Consider the following 22,969-nt stretch of genomic DNA (forward strand, 5'->3'; position numbering starts at 1 on the left):
TATCAAGTTGTTATGTGCCTTCAAGTCAATTTCGACTTATGGTGACCCGATGAATCAGCGACCACCAATAGCATCTGTTATAAACCACTCTGTTCAGATTTTGTAACTTCAGGTCTGTGGCTTCCTTTATGGAATCAATCCATCTCTTGTTTTGTCTTCCTCTTTTTCTATTCCCTTCTGTTTTTCCCAGCATTATTGTCTTTTCTAGTGAATTATGTTTTATTATGTGTCCAAAGTATGATAACCTCAGTTAAAAAAAGAAACACAGGAAAATTAATTAGCATTTTAGTTCAAATTTATCCTAATATACATATTTTCATATGCACTTTGACTAATATACACATTTTTGCAAGCACTTTTCCTTAATAATGCATTTTTGTACACATTGGTTGGTTGGAGAATTAGATTGCAAAATTCAGAGGAGTGCAATTTTTGAAGGGTGGCTGAGTTGCAGTTCACATGGGTCCAAGTTAGGTCTTTTCTCACTAAAATGCAAACAAAATCAAGTTTCTTCCCCATCCTGAGCTATAGGTGTAAGGCATGGCAATTTTAGGCATGTTTACTCAGAAGTAAGTCCCACTGTTGTTGTTACATGCCTTCAAGTCGATTACGACTTATGGCTACCCTATGAATCAGCAACCTCCAAGACATCTGTTGTGAACCTCCCTATTCAGATCTTATAAGTTCAGGTCTGTGGCTTCCTTTATGGAATCAATCCATCTCTTGTTTGGCCTTCCTCTTTTTTTATTCCCTTCTGTTTTCCCCAGCATTATTATCTTTTCTAGTGAATCATGTCTTCTTACGATGTGTCCAAAGTATGATAACCTCAGTTTCATCATTTTAGCTTCTAGTGATAGATCTGGCTTAATTTGTTCTAACACCCAATTATTTGGTTTCTTCCGCAGTCCGTGGTATGCACAAAGCTCTCCTCCAACACCGTGTTTCAAATGAGTAGATTTTTCTGTTATCCGCTTTTTTCACTGTCCAACTTTCATATCCATACATAGAGATCGGGAATACCATGGTCTGAATGATCCTGACTTTAGTGTCCAGTGATACATCTTTGCATTTGAGGACCTTTTCTAGTTCTCCCCAGTCTTAGCCTTCTTCTGATTTCTTTTTTTAAAAAGGACTCTTTTTTAAAAAAGGAATTCTTAAATGTGTTAGAAGTAGGCTATTCTACATTCTAAGCAGAATATTTTAGTAAGTTAAAATACCTTCCTTGCTGTGGCAGTTGCCTCTTGTCTTCTGTAAGCCACTATGTATGTGCACATATATATACCCACATTTGTATATAAACAAATGCTGTTTTGTGAAGCTTATTGTTTATACTCATTGATGATAATACTAAAGATTACACAAGACATTTCTGGTTTCTGCTGGATTTAAAAGAAGTTTAAGTCTGAAGAGTTATAGTGTCTTTAACTGAAGCTTGACAATAGTTTGAGAGAGAAAATTAAACATAATGGCCATAGCCCAGAGATTCCTGTAACTACCTTTATGTCCCATCAGGTCTTTGGATTTATGTTCCCTGTCAAACGGATCCTGCTGCCACACAACAGACTTCCTTTAAAGACTTAGGGGAATGTTAAAAGCAGTTTGATGTGAGATCCATGTTGCTTTATTTAAAACAGTAATTTGAAGCCTGGCTTGACATGCTGAAAGAGCTTTCTGGGTTATGGCCAATAAGTAGATTTTGAGAATCACGGTCAAAATTGTGAATAACTATTGCACCCTACCCTGGATAAATAAAATGCCATCTACAAACATGTAAAATATAAACAGTGTTTATGTTTTAAAATGAGACATAATGTTGAATGTCCAGCTTTGAAATAAGTTTTACTATCTGTATTTGATCTATTGAATTATTGATTTCATGCATTACGAACAGATTGAAAATATTGCCCCTGCTGCAACTCCAAATTGGCACAAACCACTGATGAGGATTGGGCCCAAAGGTATTAGAGCAAGGAGGATGGGAAACTTCTTATAAAATATAGAATCAGACCATAGAGAGGGGAGATTTGTGCTTTGCTTTGCTTTGCTTCCTTCCTGTAATGCAGGGGTAGGGAACCTTGGGCTTGGGTAAATGTGTTTCTCCAGGTTTCTGTATCTGGTCCTTGTAACTCTCCCAAGGCTGCACCCCTCACTAGCCCTGCCTTGCATTACTGCCTGTTTCGAATGTTTCTTTGAACTCTGATAATGCCTCTTATCTGGATGGAGGATAGAGAGGAAGGTGTGTGTGTGTTGAGATAGAAGCCTACAGTGAAAAGGTAAAATTGTCATCCGTTGGTCTGCTCACTTTTGCCTCTGTCTCCACCCAACACTGGAAAATGGCCCGTGGAAGGTTGTTCAGAAGTATTGTGGCCCTTGGGCTGAAAAAGTTTCTCTACCCCTGTTGTAATGTATTTTATTGTAGAAGGTCTAAGGGAGTAGCTGCATCAATCTCTTCCATTACAAACAGCAAAGATTCCTATGGACCCTTAAAGCTGGATATATTGTGGCACGTGGATCAAAAACCACTTTCTCAGATGTATGACAAAGTGACACTAGGTCTGGCATGTGAAAGCTTATGCCATACAATATGCTTGGTCTTTTAAGGTCACACAGGATGTTACGTTTTTGTAGGAAGAAAACCAATACAGATGCGGGTGAAATGTTTAACTCCCTCTGCACCCCCTTCTCTCGTTTCCCTTCCTACAATAGCCCATTATGTCATTTATCTCAGAGCTGTTGGAGAAATGACTGGGGTGTCTCTGTTAGGCAGTGTGACTGGTAGAAGTGACCAAGAAGGATACAAAGGTGTGCATAGGCAATGGAATATTTCTTCAGTCCCACATACCTTTGCCTCCCTTTCTCTAGCAGCTCTTGGTGCTATTTTTAGATCTCATTTCAACTCAGTGTCTGCTATCAGCAAATAAAGCTTGCTTTTCTCTTAGTGTATATGATGTAGTAAGTCAGCTTTATAGTTTTAAAGCTTATGTGTACACCTCTGCGTGCGACACTAAATTGAAAAATTGTCAACAGTGAAAGCTTTGGGGGGAAAACAGCAAATTAACTGTGTAATTTAAATAAAAAGGTGAACTAATTACAGATCACCTTGTCTGAGGGGATCAGATCATTACATTAATTGGATGTAATGACTGGAAAGTGAAGCTGATGTTCAATTTTGATGGTTGGATGTAAGCTAGCCCTGCAAGGAAACAACTGGTTTGAATGTTTTCATAATAGTCCTCAATTCTTCAGGAGCCTTGTTTATATTTGCAATAGATACCAACTTTATGAGCTGATGATTTTATTTATTTATTTGTTATTTGATTTATATCTCATCCTTCCTCCCACTAGGAACCCATTGTTATATAATCCTCAACTGTGGTTATATGGCCTATACATATTGCAAACAAAAGTTTTATTTGCAGTATAAAATAGCTTCAGCTTAATTCATAGTCCAGTTCCTTTACCAGCGTTTTTAATCTCTTGATTTGTATCTACATGTCTCCATGAAATTGTCGATTCCAGCTTTTCTTAGAGCTCTCATGAAACTGCCATTTAATTTATATCATCTCTGGTCCGTTTTTTCCATACTAGTTTGGAAGCTACAACTGATGCAGAATGCAGTGGCACAACTGCTCATTGGCACAGGAGATCACCAACATGTTACCCCACTGCTGAAAGAATTGCACTGGCTGCCCATTAGGTACTGGGCTAAGTTCAAGGTGCTGGTTTTGGTGAACAAAGCCATCATTCAGCATCATTCAGCATCATTGGCCATCACTCGTGGCCGAGTAAGATAGTCTTCTAAGATAAGGTCTTTAACAGTGGGCCCATAAGTGACTGTGGAGGCCAATTCTGGATCCACACAGCCTCCCACAGTGAGGACATAGGTTTCCAGATGGAAGATGGTCACGATGAGGATTTGTTTGACCCGTTCGCCCTCTATTCGTGCTTCTTCAAAGTCCGCAGCACCTTTGATAGTAGCCAACCTCCATTTGGGACATTCATGGGCCAAGACTTCCCAGTTGTTGATGTTCATGTTACATAAACTAGCTGCTTTGGAAGGCATTCAAACAGCATGGCTGGTCCAGTGAAGTTGATGTTGAAGGATCATTGTTTCAACACTGGTAGTCTTTGTTTCTTCCAAAACGCTGTTGGTCCATCTGTCTTCCCAAGTAATTTGCAGAATTTTCCAGAGGCAGCATTGGTGGAATCTTTCAAGAAGTTGGGAGTGGCATTTATAAATGGTCCATGTTTCACAGACATACAGTAAGATCGGTAGTACAATGGCTTTGTAAATAAGCATTTTGGTCTCCCTGTGAATATCCCTATCCTCGAACACTCTACAGACCCCTTATATACCCAGTCAATCACTACGCTGTGCAGGCGAAGGCCTCCTATAGATACCATCTTATCAGGAGGTTCTCTCTGCACAACATAGGAAGTAGACTTTTAGTGTTGTGGCACCTACCCTTTGGAATTCCCTCCCCTTAAATATTAGACAGGCACCATCTCTGTTATTTGTTCGGCACCTACTGAAGACCTTCCTATTTCAACAATCCTTTTAAGTAGATACCTTATCCTAGTCTGCATCTGTGTTGGAATTGCTTTTTAAGATGTTTCTAAAAAAATTTTTAAAATATGTTTTAAGATGTTTTACTATTAAAATGTTTTTAAGATTATTTTAGTGTTTTGTTTTTTGTTGCCGCCCTGGCCTCCTTCTGGGAGGAAGGGCAAGATAGAAGTTTAATAAATAATAATAATACATTCTTTAAACTATTACATCTTACTGTTTCTGTGCCCCTTACACTTGTGGCTTATTACATCTTGTGGGTGTGGAGAAAAAAAGAGAGCTGGCTGAATCAAGGAGCTAGTCAATTTTTTAAGAGAAGTTTGTTCAAGTCTATAAAATGCTGTAGAACCTGGGATCTTGGTATTGAGAATCACCTCCTTCCATATGTACCTACCTATCTGAGCTACAAGATCTACGGAGGCCTTTCTCTGAGTGCGTTCTTAGTCTGGAATACAGAGGGTGGCTATGAGGAAGAAAGCGTTTTCAGTGGTACCCAGCCCTCAGTTGTGTGATGCCTTCCCTCAACAGAGGTTCACATGCACCTACATTAACGGATTTTCTTTGCCACGCAAAGACCTTTATTAAAAAATCCCAATCTTTGCAACATTTTTGAACACTTCTATCACTATTTTATATCTTTTTAATGAAACTCCAATAGTGATACAATTTAACTGGTTTTTATGACAGTTGGGATGTGACTTGCTCCTCCAAAGTTACGATTAAAGACATGATTATGGTTGGCAAAATCTTTGCTTGATTTGGCTTTCTTCTTTTAATGAATTTTATTGTCTGTATTTGATTATGTTACTAGGATTGTTTTAAACAGTGTAATTGTATCTTACCCACAGAATTTGTGCTGTGGGGCATCTAAGAAACATAATAAATAAATATTGTTTGTATTTTAACAGCCATATTATATTATTTGAGTTTAATACTAAATATGAACTTAGTGAAAATAAATGCTGCAACATATATGGCTTGTCCAGAATTATAAGGTAGTGTCGTTGTAGTAGATAGACTACGTTTGAGATTAGATTATCTGTTCCTCCCATGATGCTTACAATATCCCAAAGCTGATATTGTAAAGAGGAACTTCATTTCCTTTAGTAGGTGAACAGAGTGTCCCCATTTGCTCAACATAGGATATTTTTTCCAGAGACGGAGATGTATAAGACATACAATACAATTTGAATTCATTGTCGGTGCAATAATAGTTATGAAAGCAAAACATAAAACCCAAATAAATTGAAAAACAAACAGCTGAGGAATTGATTCCAGTCTTTCACATGAATTACACATATGAAAAAAGCAGTCCCTCAAGTTGATGTCATAATCCTTGAAATAATGTTGTCAAGATATATTTCTTTTGTTCTGATTTGAACAGTTTTGCAACTGGCAAGATGCAAGAACTCTCATGAATGGTTACTCTGGAATGTTTATTCAAAATATCTGATATTTCTACAACAACATGTAAGGCTGTGCTGGGCAGGATACTATCTAAAATGCTAGGTCCTTATCTATATATTACTTCAGCATTTTATAATTCATGTATAACTAACTGGATGACATTATTAAGAACATAAGAAAGAGCCCTGCTGGATCAGACCAAAGGCCTATAAATTACAAGATTCTGTTCTCTGAATGGCCAACCCAGATGCCCCTGTGAAGCCCACAAGCAGGACATGAGTGCAATATCTCTCTCCAGTTTGTGTTCCCCAGCAACTGGTATGCAGGAGTGTATGTCCTGTTTTACTGGAGGAAATAAAGCCATCACGACCAGTAGCTGCTGATAGCATTATCCTCCATGAATTTGTCTAATGCTCTTTTAAAGCCTTCCAAGTGAGTAACCATCAGTAGTAGAAAATTCCATCGTTTTAACTATAAGCTGTGTAATGAAGTACTTCCTTCTCCCTGTCATGAATCTCCCACCTTTTGGCTTGATTGCGTGACCCTGGGTTCTAGTATTATGAGAGGGGAAGAAGAAAAACTTGTTTCTCCACACCATACATCGTTTTATATGCCTCTTACCATGTGTTTTCTAATTTGCATTTTGTCCTAATTTAAGAAGCCCCAAACCTTTCCTCACGGGGGGAGGGTGTGTGTGTGCTTCACCCTCTTGTTCATTCTGCTTGCCCTGTTCTATATTTGTATGATTATTAATATTTCTATCCTACCTTTCATTTGCTCAGGGTGACATACCTGAGATTATCCCAATATTTTTCTCATGGATATCCTGTAAGTTAAGTCAGGCTGAGAGAGATTGACTCATCAAGTTCACCCCAGTGAGATTCAGTCAGGAATTTGAACCCAGCTCTCCCTAGTCCAAATATAATGCTGCCTGCTACAACACAATGGCTCTCATGTTTTCCATACCTTGAGAGAGCATCAAAAGGAACTCTAGTATCTGTTGCCCTGGAAAGAACAGTTAAGTACATTAAGTGGGAGAACTGAAATTATATAAATGTCACTTTGAAGTGGTTATCTACATTTCAATTTTAGATACCTGTTTACAAGTAGGATTTGTGTACTACCTTGCTTGGTAAATCAATTAAAGTTTCTATGAATCGAACCAAGGATTAGCTCTATATTTGCATCTAGTTAACTCCATGTGGTGTTGGAGACTCTAGATATTGCACTCAAACTTCTAAACATGATTACAGTATCTTTAACTGGGTTTTGTGTATTCAAGTTTACTCTGGCCTGTTATTTGTACATAATTTCTAGAGCCTTGGCTTGCAAAAAAGAGATGGAAATTGATTTTGCCCTTTAATATGCACTGTGCTTTCTTATGGTGTGATACCATGGATGTTGTATTCTAGGCTGTGAGAAGCTTGTATCCATTTTTTGTTGAGATAATACCAAGGAAGGTGGTGATGATTTATGTAGTTAGTCTTCTTTCCCACGTGTATTGAGACTCTGGTGCTGTTGGTATTAAAAGGTGATACAAATATTAGAAACGAGTACTTTTCAAGGCTCCTTTTGTGGATACTGCACTGCATCAAGAGGGAGGGTGTTGAGTATTTGTTTCAAGTCAAATAAGGTATATGTTTTGGCAAGCATATTCTTTCATCTTGAAGCTGCTGTTTTCAAAAAGCTAACAGTTGGCTTTCAGGGACACTGTCTTCCCAGCATCCTGGATGTGTTTGGTGACTCAGCCCTTTGAATGTTGAGTGCCATCTGGAAGCTTCTTGAAAAGCTGTCCTGATTTTTCATGGCATAAATTAGGCCACCTGCCATTGAAGTCAGAAAAACACAAGAGTTGTCTTGGGTTAGACCAAAGGCCTATCTTGTCCAGCATTTTGATCCCACACCATGGGAAACATAAGAAGGGTGGTTATTTTTAATGCCTAATTACAGTGTGAATTGGTGATGGGGTGGAAATTAACGCCCCCAGGTAGGAAATTCTGAACTCATTCTGAGCCAAGCCCAATCGTCCTTTGAAGTTTGGGCCAGATTTGTCATGAGTTCTTTTGCTGCCAGTCCTCCCTTTTTCTGGTCTACCCTTTTCCAAAATTATTCTTGCTGAGGTAGCGGCCCAGTAGGTGAGAGGGATGGCAGTGGAGGTCTCACCTCTGAAAACATGGATGCTTATACAGAGTGTCAATGACAGAGCATAGTTTCTGGTATTCCCCAGGATTGATCCAGGAGGCATGGGGAGCTACACTGTGACGGTGGTGTCTCTGTGTGAGCGTCCTTAAAGATGAGACCTGCTCCAGCCTCAGTGTTAACTGATCCCCCACTCTGTTTTGTGCAAGGATAAGTCTTGGGGAATGGGCAGACTGGTGGGGAAGGCTGTGGAGAGCTCCCTGTGGTCCATAATTTCCCACATTACATGCTGAAAGAGAACACTCAGTATCTCCAACCAAGGTATCTCTTGTGACTTTTCTGCAGAAAAAGGAGAAAGAACAAGCCAATTCTGAACACAGTGTGAAGAGAAGTTGTTCACCAGTCATTACGCTTTTTAATCTTCAAAATGTATGTCCTGTGGAAAATTAGTTCATGGTTGTATTTTAATTTTGATATTAAGTGGTGTTAGCACTTTTCCAGCTATATTTTCCATGAGTACTGTGCACTTACTGATAGCATACAATCTCTTGTCAAAGTTACATACTTTCCTGGTGAGAGAATGAGATTCTTGGAGGCCTGAGGCTTAAAGTTAGCATTTCTCAAACACCCAGTTAGGCAGTTAGTGCTGAAGTTGAGTTTAGGGAGACTGGACAGAAACTTGAATGACATCTTGAGGTCACAATAAAGTTTGTTCTTGTGGATAGGGAAGGAGTCACACACCTAGAGTTTAGAACATAAAAGATATATAGATTGTTGGGTTGAGCCCATATCATGTGGTTCTCCCTAACATAGGAAGCTGCCTTATGTTGAATCAGACAATTGGTCCATCCAGCTCAGTATGACTAACAGCAGCTATTCAGGGTTTCAGGCAAGGGTCTTTCCCAGATCTACCTGGAGATGCTGGGAATTGAACCTGGGACCCAGATACTCTGCCACTAAGCCACAGCCTTTAACAATTAACTCAGCAGAAGTGCCAGAAACAGGTAGGTCCAGGAAGAAGCCATGTCAAGATTCAAGGCATATCAGCAGTTCAGGATGGAATTAGATACCAACACATGTAATAAATCCTCAAAACTGCTTCTGCTAGGCAAACATGCTCCAGGATGGGGCAATTTGCATTGGAGAACTGGCAGACTGGCAGAATGTGCTTAATGCTTTTCCTTCCCACTATTTCCCTCCTTCCCTGCTTCTGCCCTCTGTCAGGTTTCCAGCCGTAAACATATTTGACCATTAGAAGTATTCACTGAGTTTTTTGAGATGCATTATTGTGCAATGTGTAGTTTCACCCCAACTTGCAAGAACTTCTGATGTTGTTTCAGCTAAGGCTAATTCATTGCCAATAGAGAGCTTTTTCAAGCAAAAAGCCATATACACCTTTCTTTTGAAGTCTGGTCTGACTCCTTAGAAACTCTGGCTACGTTTAGATTCTTTGATGGGGTAGCAGCCAATAGATTTCACTCTTCATCCAGTTAGTATCTGTGGGGTCAGTTTTAAGCCATTTTAATTCCAGTCATTTCCTTCCACCTACAAAAATGCAGGGCAGTCAGGGATTGAGGAAAAATATTATAGGCGAGATGCATCTCTGGGTATAGGTATGCATGGTATGTTGTTTCTGAAAGGTAGCAGAAATTTATTTTATCTGTCCAGTTTTGATTTGCAGTAAACTGGGCAGTCCAACCTGTATAGTTTTTGGCAGATGATGGAAGACTGTTCCTTCTATGCACACCTTTCTATTTTGTACTTTTCCTTGTTTGGTTTTCTTCTTTGACTTTATTTTTGGTTACTAAGGGATGCTGTGAAACAGTGTCTTGTACAGGGTTTCATAAGCTCCATGTTTGCTTTTGAACAGCTATTAAAATTTGCACCTGCTACATTTGGCTTTCATTTCACACAGATTGTTTTTTTGTGCCTGTAACTTATACTGTGTGATAACCTATTGATTAGGCTACATGATTTGGATTGTGAAGCTTTTTTCAGATGTAAATAACCAATCACTTAACCCACTTGTGTCTGTGTTAACACATGAAATTTGGCTTAATACTTGCAAGTCTTATGCTTCTCAATGATTGTAAAGAGTAGGTGTAAGATGTTGTAAGAAAGTTAGTTTCTTCCTCTTGGTGAAATCGTAAAATTGTTTTGTCCTGTTTGCTAAATAGCCACATTATAATACCTGTCCTAGCTGATATGCTTGGGTGCACATGATGGCAATGTGTTTCATGCATAGCTACTGTTTTGTATCTGTCTTGGCAACAGCTGTTGCTGATCTCCCAGATCTAGAAATCTTTTCTTTCCTTGGCAACTCTCCCTACTGTGCATGGGAAATAATGAAGTGGGTGAATTTAATATCTTTAAATGACGTAAATGTATGTGTTTAAGGACTCCAGGCAAAATAGAAGAGCTGGGAGCATCATTGTAGTCACCTGTCTCTAGGGGGGGAAATGTTAGTGAATGTAAAATTAAGGCATTACTTGAATGAATTTGTAGGAAACCTCATCAGGATGCACACATCGTTTTTTGTCCCTTTCCCCCTCAGTGGTATGAGAAGCAGTCATTTAGCTGCTGCTAATCCCCATGACTCGTTTATCTGAAGAAGACCCTTTCCCCATTACCTGAGGTGCATGAAATGAGCTGATCATCCCAAATCCTGGCAGACCTAGAAGCAAATTTAGGCACCGTATCCATGGTAATGCAGTGAGCAGTTTTTAAAGTAGTTATTTAATCCATTGATATAAAATCGACCCACTAGTAGACTTTGGGCAGCCTGTTTTTAATATTGAACAGATTATAATTTAAAATTGATATGCCATGTTGTGTAGACAGGAGACTGTTTAAAAGGAGTAAGACATAATATTTTGTGAGAATCTTGGATGCAGATGGAGCAGGTATGAGTTGCAGCGTTTTATAATCTGTCTCAGATTATTTTGATGCAGAAATTAAATTTGCATTCGTTGCCTCTGACAATTTCTTGTGCTCTATCATAATATCAGATCTAACATATTTTAGAGTTTTGTAGCTGAAGCTTCTTTTAAATATAAAATGAAGAATATTTCTGCCATTTTGGTCATATACTGAATAACACAACAGGGAGGATATACAATTGTTAGCTTGCATTGCCCTGTGATATACCTTTAAGTGCTTTGGAGAAAGCCTTGGGTGAATTCTGGTGACCTGTTGAGATAGTGAATGCAGTGATATATTCTAGCAAATTGGTGAGATACACAGCACACCACAGCTTGGCTTACCCATATTTCAAGAGGATGGCTGCCAGAGGTGGTGAGCTGCAGTCCCTACACTTGATTGTGACATGTCACAGCATCATGTATATGGAGAACATCTGGTTACTTTACTGCCTTAGCTGTTCACCTGAATTGGAAACCTGTACATACTTGGTGGTTAGATGTGAAAGAAGGCTTCTATCATGTTTGCATTTGCAAATTTTATGTGGCCCTCAGTCTATTTCAAATGTCATCTACAAGCTATCAGTTCAGACCTCTGGCAAGATTGACGTTCCCCACGCATGGCAGCTCACTGAGTAGGGAGAAAGAGGAAGGGGGAGAGAGAAGGGGTGGGTCTCCCTACTTTTGGCTTTGATTTGCCCTTCAGTGGCTTAGACACCGTCCCTAGTTGTCATGCAGCGCCCAACAGGTTACCCCAAGGGAATGTGGCCCTCAACAGAAAAAAGGTTGCCCAGCTCAGTACTCAAGTTTAGTATTAAGGATCCTTGTATTCATAGCACCACTGAATTCTGATATAGCTGTTATATACTGTATGCTTTTAAATAGATCTCTTTACTTTTCCATTAGTTTTGCTTTTCTTACTGAGAGTTATTGTTCATCTCTCTGGATCTGTACCTTCTTTAGGACACTTGCAATGAGATAAAAAGGGGCAAAATTACTTTTGCTTACCTAGATTCATCAGCATGCTCACTTCACTGAGATGCTGATCCAGAGAAAAGTACAAGCAGGAATTTTTATTGTAATTCCTTGATATCCTCACTCTGTCATGTGGTTCCTTCCCCTCCTGTGTTTATCAGCCATTGGCTATATATGGGAACAAGGGACTCTTTTAAAGAACATTTAAGAAGAGCCCTGCTGGATCAGACTCGCCTAGTACAGCATTCTGTGCGTGTAGGAAGCCTACGAGCAGGAATGAGCGCAACAAGACTCCTTCCAGCTCATGATCCCCAGCAACTAGCATTTAGAGGCATGTAGCGTCTGATACTGGAGTTAATACATAGCTATCATAACTAGTAGCTATTGATAACCTTTTTCCTCCAGGAATTTGTCTAATCTTCTTTTAAAGCCATCCAAGATGATGGCTGTTTAAATTTAGGATAGTATAGCCTGTCTTTGTCCAAACTAGAGACCCAAGGTAGGCTGCATAACACAGTTACACTTCCACAAAACTAATGATGACTATAAATTACAGTAAAACATCTTAACTTTAACAAGTCCAGATTCATATTCCCCCATAGGCCAGCTGAACTATAACTTTTTTAATAGCTCTCCTAAAACGTCCTGGTCTTTGAGCCAATTGGGTCCTCTCCTCTGAGGGAATTCCACAAATGTTGCACTGCCACTGAAGCTGTCTTGCTCTTTGTCTATTTATGGTGGGCAAGTATGAAGCAAAACCTCATGGGAAAAGCTTAACAGGGTGTGGGCATCCCTATGGGAATGACAGTAATTTTTTTGCTGTTCTTCCTAATTCCTTATGCTCACTTAAGAAGAAATTCTAGTTTAGGGATTGAGTATGCTTTGAAACACTAAAAAGAAATAGATGAAACTTGATTTAATTATATTAGATTTTAGACCTGTTGGCCAATTTTGCTTTTTAAACTATCCAAAAGTATTAAAGTTTGGGGCTTAAATTGCAAACGGGCAGGGAGTTCTCAGTGAAGATGCTAATGTTTGGAAATTAATTTTACCCAATACTTTTGATAAAATGGAAACCTCACCTAGCACTGAGTACTTAATCTACAAAGGACAGCTGATTTAATTTCTAATTGTCTACTTTTCTCCCTCATGTTTCTTAGGATAAGAAAGATAAAGTTTCCCGTTTTGACACCATTCGGCACTCCATTGCTGGAATGATAAGATCTCCGAAGTCTATGTTAGGCACTTCGTCGGTAAGTGCACAGGTACTGTATTATTATCTTTTTTAAGGAAATAGCTTCCTTCCACTATTACGTTTCAGATAGTTGCTGTAGTATTAACACCTAGAGTGGATGGTACTCTAGCTGGCAATGACATTAAAGATAAAGGTACAGCCGTGTAAGAGCCAACCAATACAATGTTTATATAGCAATGCTAGGAAAAGGCTGACCATCCCCTAATGTGGGAGTGATTAGCTTATAGTCCTCAGATGTCGTTGGACTCCAACTCCCATCAGCCCTAGCCAGCATGACCAATGGTCAGGGATGGTGGGAGTTTGTCCAGCAGTTTCTGGAGGGCAACAACTTTCCCATCCTAATGTGAGAGAGTTAGCAAGGTTGAGGTCGCCACAGCCTTTTCTGATAGCTTTCAGTTACCATCATTCTTCTTCTAAATGGCCTCAGAAACAGCCCTGTGAGGTGGGTTAGGCTGAAAGAGAGTGCCTGGCCCAAGATACTTGACAAGTTTCTTGGGGGAAAGGGAATTTGAACCTTGGTTTCCTGGTTTTAGTCTGATATTCCAGCTTCACCATACTGTCTTTTATGTACTGAACTAGAAGCTTGAAAGTGTTTTAAAAATATATCTGCAGTCTTCCCCTTTTGGATTTGTTAGTATCCCTTTAATTAACTTGACCTATTGCTTCATCGTGGCTTTCAGTTGAGGAAAGTATCCTGAAAATACAGGTTATCATCAGTGTTTCATCTATCAGTTCTACAAATAGATGTCAGATACCAACAACATTTACATGGTAGTGACCAATGGAGGCCCCTCATTAAGGGCAGGTGGGGCACTGCCACCCTAACGACCCTACACCTCCAAACATGTAGCCCAATCCTTTCTCTGTTCCTTACATTCATATTCAATACAGCACTCTGCTCTGTTCCCTTTTTGGGAGAAAGGGCTGTAGCTGAGTGATAGAGCATCTGCTTTTCCATGTGAAAGGCCCCAGGTTTAGTCCCTGAAATCTATAGGTAGGGCTGGGTAAGATACCTGTCTGACTGGAGTGGGTTTTAATGTTGACAGTACCAAACTAGATAGACCAATGGTCTGATTTGGTAAAAGGCCACTTCCTATGTTCTGAAGGAGGATGAGCAGCCTGAAGCATTCTTACAATCCACATGAGGGATGCTGAGGTTAGTGAACACTGGGACTATGGTATTTACTGTTCACTAGTTTGAATAAGATGTATCTCACTTAAACTTTGGGGGAAATGGTACTAAATTTGTTTTTAAGTGGTGGATTTAGGGTTTAGTTTTACCTTTAAGATTCAAGGCCAATTTGGGCATTATTCTTTCCCCCTCCCCCGCAACAATTTAGATTGAGAGTGGGGCTGCCTTCACAGGCCCTGCACCCATTGTCCTGTCCCCTGTTCCACCCTCGTATTAGCTTTGTATTAGGGGAGAGTCTGAATAGTGCTGATACTGCTCTCACACAGAGTACCTAATCATGATGTGGTGAGTAGGCCTCTTAACAGACAAGCCCCCAACACATGGACAGTGTGGGAGTGGGACCAGCAGGGTGTGCAATGGAAGGCTGGGATTAGCACATGTGGTCCGCTCTTTTTCCATGCAGTCTTATTTGAAAGGAGGGAATCATGCCTAAACAGGGCTTCAGAGTTTAGCTGACGGTTATATCAATAAAGATCTGATCTATTAAAAAAAAAATTAATGATCCTTCAGTTCTCCCTTTCCTCCTCCTCTCGAGCAGTGTGTATGTGTACCTGTAACCCAGGATAACACTTCTTGCATCTGATGAAGTGAACTCTATAGCCCACAAAAGCTTTATGCTATAAAAAATATGTTAGTCTTTAAGGTGCCAAATGATTCTTCATTTTTTCTTAAACAGATGTGACAAAGCTTCCCCACTGGAAAATCTTAACGTCTTGTTCATGCTTTGATTAATTCTTTTTAAAAACACTTGTATCCCACCTTTCAATGTGGTTTTCAGGATGACTTGCAACATGATTAAAAGAATATGTTAAAAATACAGCCATTGAGTTAATAAAACAAAACCGTAACAATATATATGAGCAACTAGAAAACAGCAGCACAATTAAAATGGTTGGCCAAGGAAGGTGGAAGCTGTCAAATGCCTGGGCAAATGGAAATGTTTTCATCTGCTACCTAAAACCATTAAGGCAGATATCACCTGAATGGATATAGGACAAATTTCTGTAGAAGTGCCACCAGTAAACAAAAATACTTACCCACAGATGGTGGACTCTCTGAGAGACACCATTTAAACATTTTAATAACTGGGCAAGTTTGTATGGGAATAGATGGTCCTCTAGATAACCTGTCCCCAGGCAATTTAAGGCACTAGAAAAGACAATGAAGATGTGATAATTGTTTATGAAATTTTAAAAGTGTTGATTACATGAGCTTACTTGTTTGGAGTATTTGGATGTGGAGAGCTAACTGGTTTGCTGCGGCTAGTAAATACTAAGCACAAATAGGAAAATGGCCTTATCCTGAAAAAGCACACCTAAATGCATCAGAAAAGGAGGAAATATTTTATTGTAAGAACATTCCAACTGCTTAAGTGAAACTTCTTTAAAAAATAGCTTTTACATTATATTCCTGTAGTATGCCCCCTCTAGGATGCACACCTTAATGTGGTAAGGGGGTTTGAGAGTGTTGAAGAAGCAGAGAGAAATGCCGTCAGGAGGCTAGACCAAGAGGCTAGACTCCTAGCAGGGGCACCCAAGGTGGGTCAAAGCTGAAACACCAGACTAAGATGCATCCAAACTCAGAGGAAGGCAATGGTAAACCACCTCTGAATACCTCTTACCACGAAAACCCAATGAACAGAGTATCCAAAATGCAACACGAGATAGTGCTGGAAGATGAGATCCCCAGGTCAAAAGGCACTAGCCAAGCTACTGGAGAAGAACAAAGGACAAGTATGAGTAGCGTTGTGACTAATGACTCAGCTGGGTCAAAGCCGAAAGGAAGCCCAGAGGCTGATGCGCACAGATGCGAAAGGAGAGTCCAGAGTTGTACGAAGCACACAATAGGAACATGGAATGTGAGAAGCATGAGCCAGGGAAAATTAGAAATTGTCAAGCAAGAAATGGAATGTATCAACATTGCAATACTTGATGTGAATGAGTTAAAATGGACTGAAATGGGACATTTTCAAATCAGGCAACTACAAAATATTTTATGCAAGAAATGAGAAATTAAGAAGAAACGGGGTTGCTTTAATAGTGAGGTGATGTAGCAAAAGCAATTAGGAGCTATAACGCAAGGTCTGAGCGAGTGATATCAATGAGATTAAACGGGAACCCTATTAACATAACCATCATCCAAGTCTACACTCCAACGGCAAACGTAGAAGAAGAGGAATTGGAGAGATTTTATGCAGAAATACAGGAAGAAATTGATCACACACCAAAACAAGATGTGCTGATAATCATCATGGGAGACTGGAATGCCAAAGTAGGAATTGTGGGGAAATGGGGCTTAGGAGATAGAAATGAAGCAGGAGAAGGACTTACCGAATTCTGTGAAGCCAATAATTTGTCTCTTGCAAACACATTTTTTGAGCAACTGAAAAGATGACTGTATATGTGGACATCACCAAATGGTCAATATAGGATTCAAGTTGATTATATAATTGGTAGCAGAAGATGGAGAAGTTCCATACTTGCTGCGAAAACAAGACCAGGAGCAGACTGTGGTACAGATCATGAACTGGTGATAGCAAAAATCAGAGTAAAGCTAAAGAACAACAACAAAGCACTCATAATGCCAAAATACAATTTAAATAACATCCCAGTAGAATATAAAGATCAAATAAGGAGCAGATTTGAGGCTTTAAACTTAGCTGATAGAGAACCAGAAGAACTATGGATTGAAGTCAGAGACATTATCAGGGAAGAATGCCAAAAGACAATACTAGTTAAAAAGAAAGACCTTAACTGATGACTGAAGAAACTCTTAAAATGGTTAAAGAGAGAAGGAAAGCAAAAGGAGACAGAAACACAGTTAGAACCCTAAATGCAACTATACAGCGACTAGTACGTAGGGAGAAAGAGAACTATTACAATAGTTATTGTACAGAAATAGAAGACAACAAAAAGGGTAGAACAAGAGCCCTATTCCAAAAGACTAGAGAAATTAGAGGGAAATTTAAACCAATGGTAGGGATGTTGAACAATCAACAGGGGAACACACTGACTGACTGAGATGAAATAAAAGGAAGGTGGAAGCAATACACTGAAGAACTCTGTAAAAGAGATGCAGAGATGACAGATTCATTCATGGAGGAACTGTATGATGAACCACCAGAAATTTTAGAATGTGAGGTGAAATCTGCTCTTAAAATACTTGGAAGAACAAGTCACCAGGAACAGATGGCATACCAATAGAGTTGCTACAAGCTACTGAGACTGAATCTGTCCAAAGTTTGACAAAAATCTGTCAAGAAATACGGAAAACTAAACAATGGCCCACAGACTCGAAGCATTCAATATACATCCCAATTCCAAAGAAAGGAGATCCCAGGGAATGCAGTAATGATCAAACTATTGCCTTAATATCCCATGCAAGTAAAGTAATGCTCAAGATTCTGCAACAAAGGCTCCTACCATATATGGAGCAAGAAATGCCAGATGTCCATGCTGGATTTAGAAAGGGAAGAGGTACCAGAGGTCATATCGCAAACATATGTTGGATAATGGAACAGACCAAGGAATGTGCTTTATAGATTACAGCAAAGTCTTTGACTGTGTAGATCATGAAAAACTATGGAATGCTTTAAAAGAAATGGGGATGCCACAGCATCTGATTGTCCTGATGTGCAACCTGTACTCTGGGCAAGGACAGAATATGGAGAAACCGATTGGTTCCCAAGATCTGAACAGGGTAGTTCATGACAGATGCTATTGGAGGTTGCTGATTCATAGGGTTGCCCTAATTCGTAATCGACTTGAAGGCACCTAACAACAACATGTAGTGTGGGGTTTAACAGCTGGACAAAAGTCGACTTTGCGAGCCTGTGGTTCCTAGCATACTTATACTTTGAGCCTTGAAGGATACATACCCACTGTCTGTTACACAGTGGACTGAGGACTTCACTGCCCTGGCTACATTTGATTTCATATAGATGCCAATTTCAAGTGGATTTGGGCACCTGGAGGGCTTTATATTAACTTGTACGCTTAACTGAAGATGCATGTACTGATGGGTACTGTATTGGTAATGTAAACTGTTGGTGGATTATTGTTACTAGTTTTTATACATTTTTTCTTTATTGTTTGTTTTGGTGTCTTTAGCATGTCTATTTTGTTATTTTTCTCTTTTCCCTTTCATTGTTAAATTTACAAATAAAAAATAGCATTTATATCATTTATTCCATTTGATGTTTCTTTTTTATGCATGTCTCTGCTTGTTATATTTAAAGTAAGTATTTAACAAAGAAGAAACTTACTCAGTTGTATAGCTATACAACTCTATTCACTTTAGTTCACTAACAAATAAATGTAGGGTTCTCAGAGCAGTTCTAAATTAATTATTCTGTATTGCAGTTTAAATAAGAAAGTAACATATGCAATCTATGTTCACTGACCTTCACTTATTTCATATTTTCCCCCAAGTTCTTTGATGTAATTTCAACCAGTGAAAAACCTCTGGCAGACCAAGATTGGTATCATGGTGCAATCCCAAGAATAGAAGCTCAAGAACTATTAAAACAGCAAGGAGACTTCTTGGTGCGAGAGAGTCATGGGAAGCCTGGTGAATACGTCCTTTCTGTGTTTTCAGATGGACAGCGGAGACACTTCATCATACAGTATGCTGATGTATGTTTGTGCAGATTTATTTATTTTTTAAAAGTGGCACATGCTGTGTGGGTGTGGTTTTTTAACTATTTGTTTTTTTTGAATGTCCTATATAGAGTATAATTATTTCCCAGACTCCTGGAAAAATGTTACTTCACTGATTCTTCTGCTAAGAAAGCAGTCTCTGCTGAAACCTGCCTCTTTCAACAGGACAGTTGTGTGTGTGTGTAAGAGGCAGATTTCAGTAGACATTGCTTTCTTAATCTTAAGAGGCAGCCAAGTAACATCAGAACTGAGAACTCTACCTTCAACATTCAATTTCAACTATAGTCAGCCTTTGTGAAACCTTGTGAAGCAAATAACATCTGTGTCCTCTTGTTTTTCCCCTAGCATTTTATGCTCAGAAGTATACTGCTTCTAAACAAAATAGGGGTTCATTTACCAGTACTGATATAATCCTTGTTCTGCTAAGAGAAAACTTGAGGCTGTGAAGGGGACAGGGACTTAGTTTACTCTAATTTGTACGTGATTGTCATGTCAAGGAAGAGCCTTGTCATGTCAAGGAAGTGTTCACAGGAAGTGCCGCATCATCAAATAGGTTACGTAAGGATTTTTAAGGGCAAGGGTGAACTTCTGTTTGTCTGCCCTTAGAGTATGAGTTGTTTGATGATGATTTCATATCTGTTTACTCACCCCTCTTCCTTTTACATGTAGGCTCACATACTTTCAGGTAAACATCATAGGTGCCCCCACATGGAGCCATATTTTCACTATACTTTGTCAAAGTATTACTGAAATGTTTTTAGCTCTGTAAAGTAATTATATGAATAAATGTTAGAAGCCAAGAGAGAATGTGAAGTTGTTGGAGATAACTGTGATGCGTACTGTCTTGCTGATTATAGGAATTATTTTTAGAGATAACGTGGGCTGTAATTGTAAACAGGTGTGTTAACATTGGAGAAAGACTTGCAAATGCCCTTTTGAGTTGTATTAACAACAACACCTTGTGTGTAAGATGTGGAAAATAATACTACTGCTCTAAGGGTTTCTAGACACTCTTCAGAGGTGTTGTGTGCAATTTTTGGACACAATATTTTAAAACTGATCAAGTCAAACTTGAGGAAGATAAGAAAGATGAGAGAGGGTTAAGAGCCTGGCGATGGTATGTACTCTAAAATAATGGCCATGCTACATGCGACAGTGGAAGATCTATGATCAGATCTCTCACTATTTTAAAGAAGCTTAATAGTGGCCATGTGGGGCTGGGGAAAATTATTTAACAACATGACTATGGTTCTTGGGGTAGGGGGATGAGTCAAACTTCCTCTCCCTGTGCTGTTTTCCTGTTGAAAATATCTTCAAGTTGTTGTTTGCTTATGAGAGAAGGAACATAGAAGCACCATAAGGATGTTTTGCCCCATTGAGGACACAATTTTCATTTGGAAAGTGAAGTAGGGGAAGGACCAAACCAACCTTCCCCAACCTGGTACCCTCCAGATGTTTTGGACTACAGCTCCCATCATTGCTAACCATTAGCTATGCTAGGGGAAAGGTGGGTGAAACCTCTGCAGCACAACAGCCCCTGTCTGAATCAAATGCTATTCAACTTTTTCAAAAGCGGTGAAAGACCACATTACAAGTCTCCTGCAGTGACTGATGGTGATGTTGGGAAGAACAATTGAATGGTTGCAGAATTGTATGGAGTATTTTAATTTATTTATTTAAAACATTAACACTGCCTTTCATTAAAAATACTAGGGTGTTTTACAATGCATTAATGCTATTGTTAGCTAGTTAATTAAATGTATGTTCTGCCCTTCCTCCCAAAAGGAGCCCAGTACAATAAAAACAGACCGTTAAAATCCAGTAGATCTAGTTTTTAAAAAAGAGCAGTAGCTGGACAGTTCTCAATGAAAGTGGTATCAATGATTAGCAAAGGCTTGGATGAACAAATTTGTTTTTAGGAGAATCTGGAAACTGTGGACTGAAGGACTGAAAAGTACTGTAATACTGGGGTTTTATTGGCTGAAGTGCATCAGTGGTAATGGCTTTTGTACAATCAGCTTGCATTAGGGATATCTGTGCAGAGCAAAAGGAGTGAAGCTGGTTTTACCTATGTTCAGCAGTCACCTCAAAGATTTGATCAGTGAAATAATTTGGCTGAGCACAGTTCAAAAATATTAGTACGCCATACTGTTTCAACAACAGTTAAAAGCAATACTTCTTGGAGGGAACCACTATTGAAAGCATATTATGTATAATGGCATTCTTCCCTGCTTGAGGCCTTCTCTACATTTTTCTTTCATAATTTATATTACATGCAGAGACTTTTGAAAGCAACCATGGAACACATCTTGCAAGTTTTGATTTTCATTTTGGTGGCTAGTGAAGCCTTCATGTTTACTTTGATCTTCCAGTTCCCTGTGAACATACCAGTGTATTTCCAGGGATTGCTAAACTATTAAATATCTCACTAGTACATTTGCCCAAATGTTCTGGTTGATGAAAAGATTAAAGGCAAAACTGTCCTCTCTGATTATATCCCCAGTTTACTAAACTCTGTATGTCGACGTTATTCATTAGCATCCTGTTGGAATAGTACAATATTGGGAGATATATATATATTCCAGATACTTTTCAAAGGAGAAAGTTTGATTTAAAGAACTAATAATTGGAACATGTGAACTTTAGCCCTTGTTATATTGGGTAGCATTTGCAGGTATATGTTAAATGTTCCATAATGCAGTTTCTTATAACCACTGAACACCATTTAACAGTGATCTTGCCTACTATTCATAATATTTTTATATCTCAAGTTACTCAAGTATGAGGCATCTAAATGTAAATGTACTGCCTTCAAGTCAATTCCGACTTATGGCGACCCTAGGGTTTTCATGAGGCTGAGAGGCAGTGACTGGCCCAAGGTCACCCAGTGAGATTCAGGGCTATGTGGGGATTTGAACCCTGGTCTTCCAGGTCATAGTCCAACACCTTAACCACTACACCACACTGGCTCACATGAAGCATCTAAAGAAGTTAATTTGTTTCTATTCATTTTTCTTCTTTATAGAAACACTTCTATTTAATTATTTTCACACTGGCCTAAATTAGACATACATTTCTTGGTTTGCTAAACCATAGTTTGATGAAATTTACTTTTTGTGTTTACTCTCCAATTTTCCCCCTTATAGACTCAGTATCGATTTGAAGGGACAGGGTTTTCAACTATTCCTCAGCTTATAGAACATCATTACACAACAAAACAGGTGATTACAAAGAAATCAGGTGTTGTTCTGCTGAATCCTGTTGTTAAGGTATGTCTATAAAATATTTTTAATAATAAATATGAAACAATTCTGTTTGGTTTTTGCACTTCCCTCCCAAGCTACTTGCACTTCTCAGCATGAAGCTTCAGTGTTTTGTGGTAGATGAAGTTCTCTCCTGATTTGTTTGACAGATCACTAATGTGTCAACTGCTGTAACTGCAATATATAAAATTGGTGTTCATTATTTCACTATATCTTAGTGTATTTTTGAGCTGTATTACCATTTCGGTGTTGGTATTCTGAAAACGTATGCTTCTTGATCCTTTCACTTTCCCCAGAAGAGTAGAAAAGTCAGGTTGGGGGAACAGCCCCCCCTTTGCATCCAGATTACAGGTAGGGGTAGATGAAATTGTCAATCCAGTTTGTGTCCCTTGGACATGTATAGACTGGTACGTCTGTTTCATTGAATGTGAGAGCATGGGTTTCTTTTTGCAAAATCCTATTTTAAAAATGTAAAAAACCAACAACTATATAGCAATGATGAGGTGGTTCTTGTAAATAGAAGTAGACCATGAGTGGAAAGATTTGTAGACATGCAGTCTAATCCACATGTCTACTTTCCAATCTGAGCACTATC

At 39.0% G+C, this 22,969-nt stretch overlaps 1 protein-coding gene across 8 annotated transcripts in view; it reads left to right on the forward strand.

Annotated features, from left to right (window-relative positions):
• The window catches only part of FER (FER tyrosine kinase), a 268,182-nt gene that overhangs the window by 102,237 nt on the left and 142,976 nt on the right, over positions 1-22,969 (forward strand). For 6 of the 8 annotated variants that reach the window (XM_061623654.1, XM_061623718.1, XM_061623662.1 and 3 more), the window contains exons 11-13: positions 13,167-13,271; positions 18,884-19,087; positions 22,258-22,380. In XM_061623654.1, coding sequence (XP_061479638.1) covers positions 13,167-13,271; positions 18,884-19,087; positions 22,258-22,380 — 432 coding nt within the window. The remainder of the gene's footprint in view (positions 1-13,166; positions 13,272-18,883; positions 19,088-22,257; positions 22,381-22,969) is intronic. The other 2 variants (XM_061623709.1, XM_061623700.1) reach the window with 2 other exon arrangements.

The sequence above is a fragment of the Rhineura floridana genome, chromosome 1 (assembly GCF_030035675.1).
Source record: "Rhineura floridana isolate rRhiFlo1 chromosome 1, rRhiFlo1.hap2, whole genome shotgun sequence".
Taxonomy (NCBI): Eukaryota; Metazoa; Chordata; class Lepidosauria; order Squamata; family Rhineuridae; genus Rhineura; species Rhineura floridana.